Here is a 17,585-nt window from a genome sequence, read left to right as displayed (position 1 = left end):
ATGTTTTCAGGTCCCTTCTGTAGTCGGATTTCTAGAATACTCAATAATCACGCACTTTTTCTAGTTCAGCACACCGAGTATGTGAATAGTGTGACATGTTGTAAAAAATGCAACAATTAAGCGAACGGACATGAAACATAAGACTTTAGGAAGCCAAAATATATCCATTTGATAACAGAAACAAAACTGGGCAACACCCATAGAGGCATAAAAGTACATACATAGCACATACACATTCGAAGAGAATTACAGTATTCCTCTTTATATTACACAACGTTACTTCCGGCAGACATTCTCAGCACAGAGCCACTTTTCTCAGACCTGCCAGGACTCTCTGACTAAAGGTTCAGAACGATTTAATAACTTTTAGACAAATCATCAGTTTAATCAATCTCTTCTCTCATACTGAACTAGCACAAGGGACACTGAGATCAGTTAACTAACTGACATCTGATTTCTTAATTTCATTGATAGAAGACCCTGAAACGATGAAAGACAGATATTAATATTTTCTGGTTCATATCTCATAGAAAAATTCTAACTACATGTTTAAATATATTTAGGAAAAACCGTGCTATGTGATGTCAAGTAAAGACTTTTAGATAGTTTGACATAACGATGGAGATATTTCTGTTTGCTTTGGAACAAATATCATTTGATTAGGATAGTACACTGAACGGAAGTCAGAATATGATTGGTTCACTTTCGTGACCGTTAGCATATATAATGCCGCTGGGGATTAACTAACCTTCACTATCTCTGTTGAAAATGTTCGATGTACTTTCGAAGACGTCGTTGTCAAGGAGGCAAAGCCGAGATTCACATCTGTCCATGCTGCTAAAATGTGGGTGTTTTCCGTTCAGAAGAAGGAAAATAGCTGTGCCTTCAGTTGCCAGAGGACAGTGATGCTTGGGCCTTTGCAAGAAACCTTTAATACCCCTTGTCTAATATCACGTGGTCAAACGCAAAGTGACACTGATCACTACATTATGTCACGCCAACGCTCTTAGCACTCTAACGAACGTGACACTGTAATGTTTACTTGTGCTGCTGTGGTCACGTGACAAATGCCAAGCAGTGTGCAGGGATCAGGGAATTAATGATCGTTAAGCATCAAATTAGCGATCAATAGTTAATCCTTTCCAAACAATAGAGTGGGATGAGATTAGGTAAAGGTGTTTGATTCCAGTGATTTTTACTATTCAATTACGAGGATTAACATTGGCAAATGATTTAAACAGATTGAAAAGAAAGCTAACGTCAGTGAACTAACGGTCATTGTAATTAATTAACGTGATCGCTGGAGTCGTCAATGAAAGCTGTGTATTGACAACCTCCTGAAGTGAACTGAAGTTGGTTTAACTTAGTTTTTGGTAGTTAGTAGGTGGTCTCTCTGCCAGAATGAACTGTAAAGCAACGCATGCTATAGCTACACGCAGCCCGTATACGATTCGTGGTTACGTCACACTTGTGCTTAACTCAGTGAAGTGGAGATCATGAATTGTAATCTATTATGCATAAATGTACACTGCCTGTAGTCAAATATTTCCATTCTAAAATATAACATATAACGTTACATTCGGGGAGTTAAAATGCAGATTCGTCCGAAAGAAGAACTACTATGTATTAGAGAGCGAACATCCATTTCTTATAAGGTTAATTTAGTAATTATTGAAGATGTACAAACTTGATATATAATGAATAGGGTTTGTTTCCTTAACCAAATCATCTCTTTGACATGCAAATGAGCTTGTTTCCCAGCATAACCGAGAATACTGGTATGTTGTTAGAGTATTGTACGGATGATCAACGTTTTTGTAAGAAATGAATTGTCTAAGATCATTTGAATCCCAGTCCACCAGTTTTCCTGTACACATTGTTATGAGTTTCTGAGATATTGTCGTACCCGTTTTCAAAGAACCGTTCAGCCGATGGCCTCTAATGTATCACCTTCCGTGTAGTACTGTAAATATTTAGTCATCTTTTAATATGGCTATTTCTCTTTGATCAAATAACAATTACATTTCCATAGATGCACTTGATTCATTGAAATATAAGGCAAGGAGTATATAGCTCAGTACCGAATTAAGTGAAGATACCCGAAAATGACTGTTTTGCAATGTCATAAGATTGTCCCATCACAACAATGGGGAAGTCATATTTTCGTGCATAGACGAAATACATATTTGGCAGCTACCATTCGACGTCTATCAAGATGGCGTTCCCTGTTACCTTAATTTAGTGTGGTGATTGGACAGTCCTGCGTTCAAATTATTTGTGTGCTACTCCAATTATTCATGTTTCATAGCCTCAAATGATACAATGCGTGAAGCCTATTTTAGGTGTCTTTCATCGTCATATTGCTAAAATACTGCATATAAAACAATACTATTAATGTCCCCATTTTTGCAATTCAACACATCGAGCATGTGAACAGTATGACATTTAGTCAACAGTAGGACTAATTGGTTTTGTGTCTGCCATGTGATGAGATATGAGGAGATGATGAAGTGAACGGCCATGCATTCTCGCTTATGAGAAAGCAATGGAGGATAAGAGAAAATATGAATTTGTGGTAGCCAAAGCGATGTGGCTTGAGCAAAGAATGCAGTTCGAGAAACTGAACCATTTTGGATAATATGCAATGGACTCATGGTACTGCGTTATTTTTTCTTGTAGTCTTTTATGTCTAAAGTAAAGAAGATGTGTCTAGTCAATCCCTGACAAATATAATATTTTGTTCTGTATTTGATATGCACGCACTATGTAAAATGTGAAGAGTTCTTTTCGTAACAAATGCCAAACTATGGTAGATTTAAGTAAGAATGTCGACACCAAATGCCCAAAACATAGGAATTGAGAGAGCCAACAAAGGGTAACGAGCAAGTTTGATTTTATTTGCATTTGATAACAGAAACAAAACTGGGCAACACCCATAGAGGCATAACAGTACATATATAGCACATACACATTCGAAGAGAATTACAGTATTCCTCTTTATATTACACAACGTTACTTCTATCAAACATTCTCAGCACAGAGCTACCTTTCTCAGACCTGCCAGGACTCTCTGGCTAAAGGTTCCTATATTACTTGTAGACAAATCATCAGTTTAATCAATCTCTTCTCTCACACTGAACTAGCACAAGGGACACTGAGATCAGTTAACTAACTGACATCTGATTTCTTAATTTCAAAATACGTTTGCAATCTCAACCTTTGATATTCTGTGCAGCTTGAGAATCAATAGGATATGATATGACTTCTCATTGCGATCACCTTGGCCAGTGCCATCTTGGTGGCAGTCAACGTTCTGTCAAAATGTCAGTTGAAGCACTAATGGTTCCACAGTTTGTATGTGTGAATAGTCGATGACTTTGGAGCAAATGTCGACCTGACATAATTACAACAGCGTCAAGATTTTCTGAGCTCCTTTCTTCTTGAGATAGTTTTGTGTTGACGTCATCAATGCCCTCTTCTGATCTTCGCCTCCACACCGTTTCAAGAAGTCCCAGCATGCCTTCTGCAGATCTTTCAGTCCAAATTCTATGGCAGCACAAAATAAACCTGTACAAAAAAAGGAAGCAGACTGTAAGAAGTATGCTACATTGATGCATTAGTGTGATAAGAAGTTATAATGCCAGTTGTATTGAAACATAGTAATTGCTGTGCATTCTAGAAAGTATGGAAACAACGTACGTGGATATAGAAACCTTTCACTGTTTACCTGTGACTGTTCCAAGTTGTACTCTGACACGACCTGAGTGTAAGAAGTTGACAAGATTAGAGAAGACTTCGTGGTCGTAATCTGGGACTGGGATTTGGAGTTTGCTGTTAAGATTGACACTTGACTTGGCTCTCATTCTTAGTCGAGATTTGGGTTTCTCCGACTCAGTGACCTTCCTCTGGTGCTGCAAAATCATCTGATAGAAGATCCTGAAACGATGAAAGACAGATATTAATATTTTCTGGTTCATATCTCATAGACAAAATTCTAACTACATGTTTAAATATATTTAGGAAATTCAGTGCTATGTGATGTCAAGTATGCGCTGAATCACTGGCACTAACTGAACTGCTTATAACCAGTACATGTGTATGATTTAACTCTGCCGTAGCTTGCACTTCCACTTAGAATAGACCCATTAATAACGATCTTCTCATGGGAAATTTAAGAAGGAAACACCATTAAGAAGTTTTCGTTGACTGGGATATTTACCTGCTCCTGGTAGCCAGGATTGCCTTCACTCCATGAACAGGAAGCTGTCGGTTTCCAACAAGAAAAGTGACGTCACACAAATCCTGCATGCCAGTAATATACTGCAGACATTCCGACAGGTCCGTCATGTTGCTGTACATCATTACCTCCTTTTTGCCAGCAGATGGCGTCCTGACTTTGGAGGATGGAGTTGAAGGTGGTGACGGCGGCGGGGTGAGTGAGTCACAAGATTCATAGCCCGACGATCTAGCATCTGAAAATGGTACAGAAACTTAGTCTTTGACATGACATTCAGTTATGTCGAAGTAAAATACAAGGGCAAAGACTTTTAAATAGTTTGACATAATGATGGATATATTTCTGTTTGCTTTGGAACAAATATCATTTGATTAGGATAGTACACTGAACGGAAGTCAGAATATGATTGGTTCACTTTCGTGACCGTTAGCATATATAATGCCGCTGGGGATTAACTAACCTTCGCTATCTCTGTTGAAAATGTTCGATGTACTTTCTAAGAGGTCGTTGTCAAGGAGGCAAAGCCGAGATTCACATCTGTCCATGCTGCTAAAATGTGGGTGTTTTCCGTTCAGAAGAAGGAAAATAGCTGTGCCTTCAGTTGCCAGAGGACAGTGATGCTTGGGCCTTTGCAAGAAACCTTTAATACCCCTTGTCTAATATCACGTGGTCAAACGCAAAGTGACACTGATCACTACATTATGTCACGCCAACGCTCTTAGCACTCTAACGAACGTGACACTGTAATGTTTACTTGTGCTGCTGTGGTCACGTGACAAATGCCAAGCAGTGTGCAGGGATCAGGGAATTAATGATCGTTAAGCATCAAATTAGCGATCAATAGTTAATCCTTTCCAAACAATAGAGTGGGATGAGATTAGGTAAAGGTGTTTGATTCCAGTGATTTTTACTATTCAATTACGAGGATTAACATTGGCAAATGATTTAAACAGATTGAAAAGAAAGCTAACGTCAGTGAACTAACGGTCATTGTAATTAATTAACGTGATCGCTGGAGTCGTCAATGAAAGCTGTGTATTGACAACCTCCTGAAGTGAACTGAAGTTGGTTTAACTTAGTTTTTGGTAGTTAGTAGGTGGCCTCTCTGCCAGAATGAACTGTAAAGCAACGCATGCTATAGCTACACGCAGCCCGTATACGATTCGTGGTTACGTCACACTTGTGCTGAACTCAGTGAAATGGAGATCATGAATTGTAATCTATTATGCATAAATGTACACTGCCTGTAGTCAAATATTTCCATTCTAAAATATAACATATAACGTTACATTCGGGGAGTTAAAATGCAGATTCGTCCGAAAGAAGAACTACTATGTATTAGAGAGCGAACATCCATTTCTTATAAGGTTAATTTAGTAATTATTGAAGATGTACAAACTTGATATATAATGAATAGGGTTTGTTTCCTTAACCAAATCATCTCTTTGACATGCAAATGAGCTTGTTTCCCAGCATAACCGAGAATACTGGTATGTTGTTAGAGTATTGTACGGATGATCAACGTTTTTGTAAGAAATGAATTGTCTAAGATCATTTGAATCCCAGTCCACCAGTTTTCCTGTACACATTGTTATGAGTTTCTGAGATATTGTCGTACCCGTTTTCAAAGAACCGTTCAGCCGATGGCCTCTAATGTATCACCTTCCGTGTAGTACTGTAAATATTTAGTCATCTTTTAATATGGCTATTTCTCTTTGATCAAATAACAATTACATTTCCATAGATGCACTTGATTCATTGAAATATAAGGCAAGGAGTATATAGCTCAGTACCGAATTAAGTGAAGATACCCGAAAATGACTGTTTTGCAATGTCATAAGATTGTCCCATCACAACAATGGGGAAGTCATATTTCCGTGCATAGACGAAATACATATTTGGCAGCTACCATTCGACGTCTATCAAGATGGCGTTCCCTGTTACCTTAATTTAGTGTGGTGATTGGACAGTCCTGCGTTCAAATTATTTGTGTGCTACTCCAATTATTCATGTTTCATAGCCTCAAATGATACAATGCGTGAAGCCTATTTTAGGTGTCTTTCATCGTCATATTGCTAAAATACTGCATATAAAACAATACTATTAATGTCCCCATTTTTGCAATTCAACACATCGAGCATGTGAACAGTATGACATTTAGTCAACAGTAGGACTAATTGGTTTTGTGTCTGCCATGTGATGAGATATGAGGAGATGATGAAGTGAACGGCCATGCATTCTCGCTTATGAGAAAGCAATGGAGGATAAGAGAAAATATGAATTTGTGGTAGCCAAAGCGATGTGGCTTGAGCAAAGAATGCAGTTCGAGAAACTGAACCATTTTGGATAATATGCAATGGACTCATGGTACTGCGTTATTTTTTCTTGTAGTCTTTTATGTCTAAAGTAAAGACTACTTTTGTGTCTAGTCAATCCCTGACAAATATAATATTTTGTTCTGTATTTGATATGCACGCACTATGTAAAATGTGAAGAGTTCTTTTCGTAACAAATGCCAAACTATGGTAGATTTAAGTAAGAATGTCGACACCAAATGCCCAAAACATAGGAATTGAGAGAGCCAACAAAGGGTAACGAGCAAGTTTGATTTTATTTGCATTTGATAACAGAAACAAAACTGGGCAACACCCATAGAGGCATAACAGTACATATATAGCACATACACATTCGAAGAGAATTACAGTATTCCTCTTTATATTACACAACGTTACTTCTATCAAACATTCTCAGCACAGAGCCACCTTTCTCAGACCTGCCAGGACTCTCTGGCTAAAGGTTCCTATATTACTTGTAGACAAATCATCAGTTTAATCAATCTCTTCTCTCACACTGAACTAGCACAAGGGACACTGAGATCAGTTAACTAACTGACATCTGATTTCTTAATTTCAAAATACGTTTGCAATCTCAACCTTTGATATTCTGTGCAGCTTGAGAATCAATAGGATATGAAATGACTTCTCATTGCGATCACCTTGGCCAGTGCCATCTTGGTGGCAGTCAACGTTCTGTCAAAATGTCAGTTGAAGCACTAATGGTTCCACAGTTTGTATGTGTGAATAGTCGATGACTTTGGAGCAAATGTCGACCTGACATAATTACAACAGCGTCAAGATTTTCTGAGCTCCTTTCTTCTTGAGATAGTTTTGTGTTGACGTCATCAATGCCCTCTTCTGATCTTCGCCTCCACACCGTTTCAAGAAGTCCCAGCATGCCTTCTGCAGATCTTTCAGTCCAAATTCTATGGCAGCACAAAATAAACCTGTACAAAAAAAGGAAGCAGACTGTAAGAAGTATGCTACATTGATGCATTAGTGTGATAAGAAGTTATAATGCCAGTTGTATTGAAACATAGTAATTGCTGTGAATTCTAGAAAGTATGGAAACAACGTACGTGGATATAGAAACCTTTCACTGCTTACCTGTGACTGTTCCAAGTTGTACTCTGACACGACCTGAGTGTAAGAAGTTGACAAGATTAGAGAAGACTTCGTGGTCGTAATCTGGGACTGGGATTTGGAGTTTGCTGTTAAGATTGACACTTGACTTGGCTCTCATTCTTAGTCGAGATTTGGGTTTCTCCGACTCAGTGACCTTCCTCTGGTGCTGCAAAATCATCTGATAGAAGACCCTGAAACGATGAAAGACAGATATTAATATTTTCTGGTTCATATCTCATAGACAAAATTCTAACTACATGTTTAAATATATTTAGGAAATTCAGTGCTATGTGATGTCAAGTATGCGCTGAATCACTGGCACTAACTGAACTGCTTATAACCAGTACATGTGTATGATTTAACTCTGCCGTAGCTTGCACTTCCACTTAGAATAGACCCATTAATAACGATCTTCTCATGGGAAATTTAAGAAGGAAACACCATTAAGAAGTTTTCGTTGACTGGGATATTTACCTGCTCCTGGTAGCCAGGATTGCCTTCACTCCATGAACAGGAAGCTGTCGGTTTCCAACAAGAAAAGTGACGTCACACAAATCCTGCATGCCAGTAATATACTGCAGACATTCCGACAGGTCCGTCATGTTGCTGTACATCATTACCTCCTTTTTGCCAGCAGATGGCGTCCTGACTTTGGAGGATGGAGTTGAAGGTGGTGACGGCGGCGGGGTGAGTGAGTCACAAGATTCATAGCCCGACGATCTAGCATCTGAAAATGGTACAGAAACTTAGTCTTTGACATGACATTCAGTTATGTCGAAGTAAAATACAAGGGTAAAGACTTTTAAATAGTTTGACATAATGATGGATATATTTCTGTTTGCTTTGGAACAAATATCATTTGATTAGGATAGTACACTGAACGGAAGTCAGAATATGATTGGTTCACTTTCGTGACCGTTAGCATATATAATGCCGCTGGGGATTAACTAACCTTCGCTATCTCTGTTGAAAATGTTCGATGTACTTTCTAAGAGGTCGTTGTCAAGGAGGCAAAGCCGAGATTCAGATCTGTCCATGCTGCTAAAATGTGGGTGTTTTCCGTTCAGAAGAAGGAAAATAGCTGTGCCTTCAGTTGCCAGAGGACAGTGATGCTTGGGCCTTTGCAAGAAACCTTTAATACCCCTTGTCTAATATCACGTGGTCAAACGCAAAGTGACACTGATCACTACATTATGTCACGCCAACGCTCTTAGCACTCTAACGAACGTGACACTGTAATGTTTACTTGTGCTGCTGTGGTCACGTGACAAATGCCAAGCAGTGTGCAGGGATCAGGGAATTAATGATCGTTAAGCATCAAATTAGCGATCAATAGTTAATCCTTTCCAAACAATAGAGTGGGATGAGATTAGGTAAAGGTGTTTGATTCCAGTGATTTTTACTATTCAATTACGAGGATTAACATTGGCAAATGATTTAAATAGATTGAAAAGAAAGCTAACGTCAGTGAACTAACGGTCATTGTAATTAATTAACGTGATCGCTGGAGTCGTCAATGAAAGCTGTGTATTGACAACCTCCTGAAGTGAACTGAAGTTGGTTTAACTTAGTTTTTGGTAGTTAGTAGGTGGCCTCTCTGCCAGAATGAACTGTAAAGCAACGCATGCTATAGCTACACTCAGCCCGTATACGATTCGTGGTTACGTCACACTTGTGCTTAACTCAGTGAAGTGGAGATCATGAATTGTAATCTATTATGCATAAATGTACACTGCCTGTAGTCAAATATTTCCATTCTAAAATATAACATATAACGTTACATTCGGGGAGTTAAAATGCAGATTCGTCCGAAAGAAGAACTACTATGTATTAGAGAGCGAACATCCATTTCTTACAAGGTTAATTTAGTAATTATTGAAGATGTACAAACTTGATATATAATGAATAGGGTTTGTTTCCTTAACCAAATCATCTCTTTGACATGCAAATGAGCTTGTTTCCCAGCATAACCGAGAATACTGGTATGTTGTTAGAGTATTGTACGGATGATCAACGTTTTTGTAAGAAATGAATTGTCTAAGATCATTTGAATCCCAGTCCACCAGTTTTCCTGTACACATTGTTATGAGTTTCTGAGATATTGTCGTACCCGTTTTCAAAGAACCGTTCAGCCGATGGCCTCTAATGTATCACCTTCCGTGTAGTACTGTAAATATTTAGTCATCTTTTAATATGGCTATTTCTCTTTGATCAAATAACAATTACATTTCCATAGATGCACTTGATTCATTGAAATATAAGGCAAGGAGTATATAGCTCAGTACCGAATTAAGTGAAGATACCCGAAAATGACTGTTTTGCAATGTCATAAGATTGTCCCATCACAACAATGGGGAAGTCATATTTTCGTGCATAGACGAAATACATATTTGGCAGCTACCATTCGACGTCTGTCAAGATGGCGTTCCCTGTTACCTTAATTTAGTGTGGTGATTGGACAGTCCTGCGTTCAAATTATTTGTGTGCTACTCCAATTATTCATGTTTCATAGCCTCAAATGATACAATGCGTGAAGCCTATTTTAGGTGTCTTTCATCGTCATATTGCTAAAATACTGCATATAAAACAATACTATTAATGTCCCCATTTTTGCAATTCAACACATCGAGCATGTGAACAGTATGACATTTAGTCAACAGTAGGACTAATTGGTTTTGTGTCTGCCATGTGATGAGATATGAGGAGATGATGAAGTGAACGGCCATGCATTCTCGCTTATGAGAAAGCAATGGAGGATAAGAGAAAATATGAATTTGTGGTAGCCAAAGCGATGTGGCTTGAGCAAAGAATGCAGTTCGAGAAACTGAACCATTTTGGATAATATGCAATGGACTCATGGTACTGCGTTATTTTGTCTTGTAGTCTTTTATGTCTAAAGTAAAGAAGATGTGTCTAGTCAATCCCTGACAAATATAATATTTTGTTCTGTATTTGATGTGCACGCACTATGTAAAATGTGAAGAGTTCTTTTCGTAACAAATGCCAAACTATGGTAGATTTAAGTAAGAATGTCGACACCAAATGCCCAAAACATAGGAATTGAGAGAGCCAACAAAGGGTAACGAGCAAGTTTGATTTTATTTGCATTTGATAACAGAAACAAAACTGGGCAACACCCATAGAGGCATAACAGTACATATATAGCACATACACATTCGAAGAGAATTACAGTATTCCTCTTTATATTACACAACGTTACTTCTATCAAACATTCTCAGCACAGAGCCACCTTTCTCAGACCTGCCAGGACTCTCTGGCTAAAGGTTCCTATATTACTTGTAGACAAATCATCAGTTTAATCAATCTCTTCTCTCACACTGAACTAGCACAAGGGACACTGAGATCAGTTAACTAACTGACATCTGATTTCTTAATTTCAAAATACGTTTGCAATCTCAACCTTTGATATTCTGTGCAGCTTGAGAATCAATAGGATATGAAATGACTTCTCATTGCGATCACCTTGGCCAGTGCCATCTTGGTGGCAGTCAATGTTCTGTCAAAATGTCAGTTGAAGCACTAATGGTTCCAAAGTTTGTATATGTGAATAGTCGATGACTTTGGAGCAAATGTCGACCTGACATAATTACAACAGCGTCAAGATTTTCTGAGCTCCTTTCTTCTTGAGATAGTTTTGTGTTGACGTCATCAATGCCCTCTTCTGATCTTCGCCTCCACACCGTTTCAAGAAGTCCCAGCATGCCTTCTGCAGATCTTTCAGCCCAAATTCTATGGCAGCACAAAATAAACCTGTACAAAAAAGGAAGCAGACTGTAAGAAGTATGCTACATTGATGCATTAGTGTGATAAGAAGTTATAATGCCAGTTGTATTGAAACATAGTAATTGCTGTGCATTCTAAAAAGTATGGAAACAACCTACGTAGGTATAAAAACCTATTGCTGATTACCTGTGACTGTTCCAAGTTGTACTCTGACACGACCTGAGTGTAAGAAGTTGACAAGATTAGAGAAGACTTCGTGGTCGTAATCTGGGACTGGGATTTGGAGTTTGCTGTTAAGATTGACACTTGACTTGGCTCTCATTCTTAGTCGAGATTTGGGTTTCTCCGACTCAGTGACCTTCCTCTGGTGCTGCAAAATCATCTGATAGAAGACCCTGAAACGATGAAAGACAGATATTAATATTTTCTGGTTCATATCTCATAGAAAAATTCGAACTACATGTTTAAATATATTTAGGAAATACGGTGCTATGTGATGTCAAGTATGCGTTGAATCACTGGCACTAACTGAACTGCTGATAACCAGTACATGTGTATGATTTAACTCTGCCGTAGCTTGCACTTCCACTTAGAATAGACCCATTGATAACGATCTTGGCATGGGAAATTTAAGAAGGAAACACCATTAAGAAGTTTTCGTTGACTGGGATATTTACCTGCTCCTGGTAGCCAGGATTGCCTTCACTCCATGAACAGGAAGCTGTCGGTTTCCAACAAGAAAAGTGACGTCACACAAATCCTGCATGCCAGTAATATACTGCAGACATTCCGACAGGTCCGCCATGTTGCTGTACATCATTACCTCCTTTTTGCCAGCAGATGGCGTCCTGACTTTGGAGGATGGAGTTGAAGGTGGTGACGGCGGCGGGGTGAGTGAGTCACAAGATTCATAGCCCGACGATCTAGCATCTGAAAATGGTACAGAAACTTAGTCTTTGACATGACATTCAGTTATGTCGAAGTAAAATACAAGGGTAAAGACTTTTAAATAGTTTGACATAATGATGGATATATTTCTGTTTGCTTTGGAACAAATATCATTTGATTAGGATAGTACACTGAACGGAAGTCAGAATATGATTGGTTCACTTTCGTGACCGTTAGCATATATAATGCCGCTGGGGATTAACTAACCTTCGCTGTCTCTGTTGAAAATGTTCGATGTACTTTCTAAGAGGTCGTTGTCAAGGAGGCAAAGCCGAGATTCACATCTGTCCATGCTGCTAAAATGTGGGTGTTTTCCGTTCAGAAGAAGGAAAATAGCTGTGCCTTCAGTTGCCAGAGGACAGTGATGCTTGGGCCTTTGCAAGAAACCTTTAATACCCCTTGTCTAATATCACGTGGTCAAACGCAAAGTGACACTGATCACTACATTATGTCACGCCAACGCTCTTAGCACTCTAACGAACGTGACACTGTAATGTTTACTTGTGCTGCTGTGGTCATGTGACAAATGCCAAGCAGTGTGCAGGGATCAGGGAATTAATGATCGTTAAGCATCAAATTAGCGATCAATAGTTAATCCTTTCCAAACAATAGAGTGGGATGAGATTAGGTAAAGGTGTTTGATTCCAGTGATTTTTACTATTCAATTACGAGGATTAACATTGGCAAATGATTTAAATAGATTGAAAAGAAAGCTAACGTCAGTGAACTAACGGTCATTGTAATTAATTAACGTGATCGCTGGAGTCGTCAATGAAAGCTGTGTATTGACAACCTCCTGAAGTGAACTGAAGTTGGTTTAACTTAGTTTTTGGTAGTTAGTAGGTGGTCTCTCTGCCAGAATGAACTGTAAAGGAACGCATGCTATAGCTACACTCAGCCCGTATACGATTCGTGGTTACGTCACACTTGTGCTGAACTCAGTGAAGTGGAGATCATGAATTGTAATCTATTATGCATAAATGTACACTGCCTGTAGTCAAATATTTCCATTCTAAAATATAACACATAACGTTACATTCGGGGAGTTAAAATGCAGATTCGTCCGAAAGAAGAACTACTATGTATTAGAGAGCAAACATCCATTTCTTATAAGGTTAATTTAGTAATTATTGAAGATGTATAAACTTGATATATGACGATTAGGGTTTGTTTCCTTAACCAAATCATCTCTTTGACATGCAAATGAGCTTGTTTCCCAGCATAACCGAGAATACTGGTATGTTGTTAGAGTATTGTACGGATGATCAATGTTTTTGTAAGAAATGAATTGTCTAAGATCATTTGAATCCCAGTCCACCAGTTTTCCTGTACACATTGTTATGAGTTTCTGAGATATTGTCATACCCGTTTTCAAAGAACCGTTCAGCCGATGGCCTCTAATGTATCACCTTCCGTGTAGTACTGTAAATATTTAGTCATCTTTTAATATGGCTATTTCTCTTTGATCAAATAACAATTACATTTCCATAGATGCACTTGATTCATTGAAATATAAGGCAAGGAGTATATAGCTCAGTACCGAATTAAGTGAAGATACCCGAAAATGACTGTTTTGCAATGTCATAAGATTGTCCCATCACAACAATGGGGAAGTCATATTTTCGTGCATAGACGAAATACATATTTGGCAGCTACCATTCGACGTCTATCAAGATGGCGTTCCCTGTTACCTTAATTTAGTGTGGTGATTGGACAGTCCTGCGTTCAAATTATTTGTGTGCTACTCCAATTATTCATGTTTCATAGCCTCAAATGATACAATGCGTGAAGCCTATTTTAGGTGTCTTTCATCGTCATATTGCTAAAATACTGCATATAAAACAATACTATTAATGTCCCCATTTTTGCAATTCAACACATCGAGCATGTGAACAGTATGACATTTAGTCAACAGTAGGACTAATTGGTTTTGTGTCTGCCATGTGATGAGATATGAGGAGATGATGAAGTGAACGGCCATGCATTCTCGCTTATGAGAAAGCAATGGAGGATAAGAGAAAATATGAATTTGTGGTAGCCAAAGCGATGTGGCTTGAGCAAAGAATGCAGTTCGAGAAACTGAACCATTTTGGATAATAAGCAATGGACTCATGGTACTGCGTTATTTTTTCTTGTAGTCTTTTATGTCTAAAGTAAAGAAGATGTGTCTAGTCAATCCCTGACAAATATAATATTTTGTTCTGTATTTGATATGCACGCACTATGTAAAATGTGAAGAGTTCTTTTCGTAACAAATGCCAAACTATGGTAGATTTAAGTAAGAATGTCGACACCAAATGCCCAAAACATAGGAATTGAGACAGCCAACAAAGGGTAACGAGCAAGTTTGATTTTATTTGCATTTGATAACAGAAACAAAACTGGGCAACACCCATAGAGGCATAACAGTACATATATAGCACATACACATTCGAAGAGAAATACAGTATTCCTCTTTATATTATACAACGTTACTTCCGGGAAACATTCTCAGCACAGAGCCACCTTTCTCAGAACTGCCAGGACTCTCTGGCTAAAGGTTCAGCCCGACTATATTACTTTTAGACAAATCATCAGTTTAATCAATCTCTTCTCTCACACTGAACTAGCACAAGGGACACTGAGATCAGTTAACTAACTGACATCTGATTTCTTAATTTCAAAATACGTTTGCAATCTCAACCTTTGATATTCTGTGCAGCTTGAGAATCAATAGGATATGATATGACTTCTCATTGCGATCACCTTGGCCAGTGCCATCTTGGTGGCAGTCAACGTTCTGTCAAAATGTCAGTTGAAGCACTAATGGTTCCACAGTTTGTATGTGTGAATAGTCGATGACTTTGGAGCAAATGTCGACCTGACATAATTACAACAGCGTCAAGATTTTCTGAGCTCCTTTCTTCTTGAGATAGTTTTGTGTTGACGTCATCAATGCCCTCTTCTGATCTTCGCCTCCACACCGTTTCAAGAAGTCCCAGCATGCCTTCTGCAGATCTTTCAGTCCAAATTCTATGGCAGCACAAAATAAACCTGTACAAAAAAAGGAAGCAGACTGTAAGAAGTATGCTACATTGATGCATTAGTGTGATAAGAAGTTATAATGCCAGTTGTATTGAAACATAGTAATTGCTGTGAATTCTAGAAAGTATGGAAACAACGTACGTGGATATAGAAACCTTTCACTGCTTACCTGTGACTGTTCCAAGTTGTACTCTGACACGACCTGAGTGTAAGAAGTTGACAAGATTAGAGAAGACTTCGTGGTCGTAATCTGGGACTGGGATTTGGAGTTTGCTGTTAAGATTGACACTTGACTTGGCTCTCATTCTTAGTCGAGATTTGGGTTTCTCCGACTCAGTGACCTTCCTCTGGTGCTGCAAAATCATCTGATAGAAGACCCTGAAACGATGAAAGACAGATATTAATATTTTCTGGTTCATATCTCATAGACAAAATTCGAACTACATGTTTAAATATATTTAGGAAATTCAGTGCTATGTGATGTCAAGTATGCGCTGAATCACTGGCACTAACTGAACTGCTTATAACCAGTACATGTGTATGATTTAACTCTGCCGTAGCTTGCACTTCCACTTAGAATAGACCCATTAATAACGATCTTGGCATGGGAAATTTAAGAAGGAAACACCATTAAGAAGTTTTCGTTGACTGGGATATTTACCTGCTCCTGGTAGCCAGGATTGCCTTCACTCCATGAACAGGAAGCTGTCGGTTTCCAACAAGAAAAGTGACGTCACACAAATCCTGCATGCCAGTAATATACTGCAGACATTCCGACAGGTCCGTCATGTTGCTGTACATCATTACCTCCTTTTTGCCAGCAGATGGCGTCCTGACTTTGGAGGATGGAGTTGAAGGTGGTGACGGCGGCGGGGTGAGTGAGTCACAAGATTCATAGCCCGACGATCTAGCATCTGAAAATGGTACAGAAACTTAGTCTTTGACATGACATTCAGTTATGTCGAAGTAAAATACAAGGGTAAAGACTTTTAAATAGTTTGACATAATGATGGATATATTTCTGTTTGCTTTGGAACAAATATCATTTGATTAGGATAGTACACTGAACGGAAGTCAGAATATGATTGGTTCACTTTCGTGACCGTTAGCATATATAATGCCGCTGGGGATTAACTAACCTTCGCTATCTCTGTTGAAAATGTTCGATGTACTTTCTAAGAGGTCGTTGTCAAGGAGGCAAAGCCGAGATTCACATCTGTCCATGCTGCTAAAATGTGGGTGTTTTCCGTTCAGAAGAAGGAAAATAGCTGTGCCTTCAGTTGCCAGAGGACAGTGATGCTTGGGCCTTTGCAAGAAACCTTTAATACCCCTTGTCTAATATCACGTGGTCAAACGCAAAGTGACACTGATCACTACATTATGTCACGCCAACGCTCTTAGCACTCTAACGAACGTGACACTGTAATGTTTACTTGTGCTGCTGTGGTCACGTGACAAATGCCAAGCAGTGTGCAGGGATCAGGGAATTAATGATCGTTAAGCATCAAATTAGCGATCAATAGTTAATCCTTTCCAAACAATAGAGTGGGATGAGATTAGGTAAAGGTGTTTGATTCCAGTGATTTTTACTATTCAATTACGAGGATTAACATTGGCAAATGATTTAAATAGATTGAAAAGAAAGCTAACGTCAGTGAACTAACGGTCATTGTAATTAATTAACGTGATCGCTGGAGTCGTCAATGAAAGCTGTGTATTGACAACCTCCTGAAGTGAACTGAAGTTGGTTTAACTTAGTTTTTGGTAGTTAGTAGGTGGTCTCTCTGCCAGAATGAACTGTAAAGCAACGCATGCTATAGCTACACGCAGCCCGTATACGATTCGTGGTTACGTCACACTTGTGCTTAACTCAGTGAAGTGGAGATCATGAATTGTAATCTATTATGCATAAATGTACACTGCCTGTAGTCAAATATTTCCATTCTAAAATATAACATATAACGTTACATTCGGGGAGTTAAAATGCAGATTCGTCCGAAAGAAGAACTACTATGTATTAGAGAGCGAACATCCATTTCTTACAAGGTTAATTTAGTAATTATTGAAGATGTACAAACTTGATATATAATGAATAGGGTTTGTTTCCTTAACCAAATCATCTCTTTGACATGCAAATGAGCTTGTTTCCCAGCATAACCGAGAATACTGGT

The 17,585-nt window shown here is 38.6% G+C and overlaps 4 protein-coding genes across 4 annotated transcripts; all 4 read right to left on the bottom strand.

The window, feature by feature from the left end:
* Positions 1-3,403: 3,403 nt before the first annotated feature.
* On the bottom strand, positions 3,404-4,782 carry LOC137298653 (serine-enriched protein-like). The gene is made up of 4 exons (XM_067830938.1): positions 4,698-4,782; positions 4,220-4,472; positions 3,728-3,936; positions 3,404-3,567 (listed from the first exon to the last, which is right to left on the bottom strand). Exons 1-4 carry the CDS (start codon positions 4,780-4,782, stop codon positions 3,404-3,406), a joined length of 711 nt encoding a protein of 236 aa, XP_067687039.1.
* Positions 4,783-7,356: 2,574 nt separating this feature from the next.
* On the bottom strand, positions 7,357-8,735 carry LOC137298652 (serine-enriched protein-like). The gene is made up of 4 exons (XM_067830937.1): positions 8,651-8,735; positions 8,173-8,425; positions 7,681-7,889; positions 7,357-7,520 (listed from the first exon to the last, which is right to left on the bottom strand). The coding sequence occupies exons 1-4, from the start codon at positions 8,733-8,735 to the stop codon at positions 7,357-7,359; spliced, it is 711 nt and encodes a 236-aa protein (XP_067687038.1).
* Positions 8,736-11,305: 2,570 nt separating this feature from the next.
* On the bottom strand, positions 11,306-12,682 carry LOC137298651 (serine-enriched protein-like). The gene is made up of 4 exons (XM_067830936.1): positions 12,598-12,682; positions 12,120-12,372; positions 11,629-11,837; positions 11,306-11,469 (listed from the first exon to the last, which is right to left on the bottom strand). Exons 1-4 carry the CDS (start codon positions 12,680-12,682, stop codon positions 11,306-11,308), a joined length of 711 nt encoding a protein of 236 aa, XP_067687037.1.
* A 2,577-nt stretch (positions 12,683-15,259) lies between these two features.
* LOC137298650 (serine-enriched protein-like) lies at positions 15,260-16,638 on the bottom strand. Its single transcript, XM_067830934.1, has 4 exons — positions 16,554-16,638; positions 16,076-16,328; positions 15,584-15,792; positions 15,260-15,423 (listed from the first exon to the last, which is right to left on the bottom strand). Exons 1-4 carry the CDS (start codon positions 16,636-16,638, stop codon positions 15,260-15,262), a joined length of 711 nt encoding a protein of 236 aa, XP_067687035.1.
* Positions 16,639-17,585: the final 947 nt, after the last annotated feature.

This window comes from Haliotis asinina, chromosome 10 (assembly GCF_037392515.1).
Source record: "Haliotis asinina isolate JCU_RB_2024 chromosome 10, JCU_Hal_asi_v2, whole genome shotgun sequence".
NCBI classification, from domain to species: domain Eukaryota; kingdom Metazoa; phylum Mollusca; class Gastropoda; order Lepetellida; family Haliotidae; genus Haliotis; species Haliotis asinina.
The sequence above is the reverse complement of the archived record's forward strand: the minus strand, read 5'-3'. Positions and strand labels throughout refer to the sequence as shown.

Excerpts from the sequence above, each read along its gene's own strand:
- LOC137298650 (XM_067830934.1), bottom strand. The coding sequence starts at position 16,638 with ATGGACAGATGTGAATCTCGGCTTTGCCTCCTTGACAACGACCTCTTA. Across the intron at positions 16,329-16,553 it reads TTTCAACAGAGATAGCGAAG|ATGCTAGATCGTCGGGCTAT; the intron begins GTTAGTTAATCC and ends TACCATTTTCAG. Across the intron at positions 15,424-15,583 it reads ACAACTTGGAACAGTCACAG|GTTTATTTTGTGCTGCCATA; the intron begins GTAAGCAGTGAA and ends TTTTTTGTACAG.
- LOC137298652 (XM_067830937.1), bottom strand. The coding sequence starts at position 8,735 with ATGGACAGATCTGAATCTCGGCTTTGCCTCCTTGACAACGACCTCTTA. Across the intron at positions 8,426-8,650 it reads TTTCAACAGAGATAGCGAAG|ATGCTAGATCGTCGGGCTAT; the intron begins GTTAGTTAATCC and ends TACCATTTTCAG. Across the intron at positions 7,890-8,172 it reads ATCCTGGCTACCAGGAGCAG|GGTCTTCTATCAGATGATTT; the intron begins GTAAATATCCCA and ends TCATCGTTTCAG.
- LOC137298653 (XM_067830938.1), bottom strand. The coding sequence starts at position 4,782 with ATGGACAGATGTGAATCTCGGCTTTGCCTCCTTGACAACGACCTCTTA. Across the intron at positions 4,473-4,697 it reads TTTCAACAGAGATAGCGAAG|ATGCTAGATCGTCGGGCTAT; the intron begins GTTAGTTAATCC and ends TACCATTTTCAG. Across the intron at positions 3,568-3,727 it reads ACAACTTGGAACAGTCACAG|GTTTATTTTGTGCTGCCATA; the intron begins GTAAACAGTGAA and ends TTTTTTGTACAG.
- LOC137298651 (XM_067830936.1), bottom strand. The coding sequence starts at position 12,682 with ATGGACAGATGTGAATCTCGGCTTTGCCTCCTTGACAACGACCTCTTA. Across the intron at positions 11,838-12,119 it reads ATCCTGGCTACCAGGAGCAG|GGTCTTCTATCAGATGATTT; the intron begins GTAAATATCCCA and ends TCATCGTTTCAG. Across the intron at positions 11,470-11,628 it reads ACAACTTGGAACAGTCACAG|GTTTATTTTGTGCTGCCATA; the intron begins GTAATCAGCAAT and ends TTTTTTGTACAG.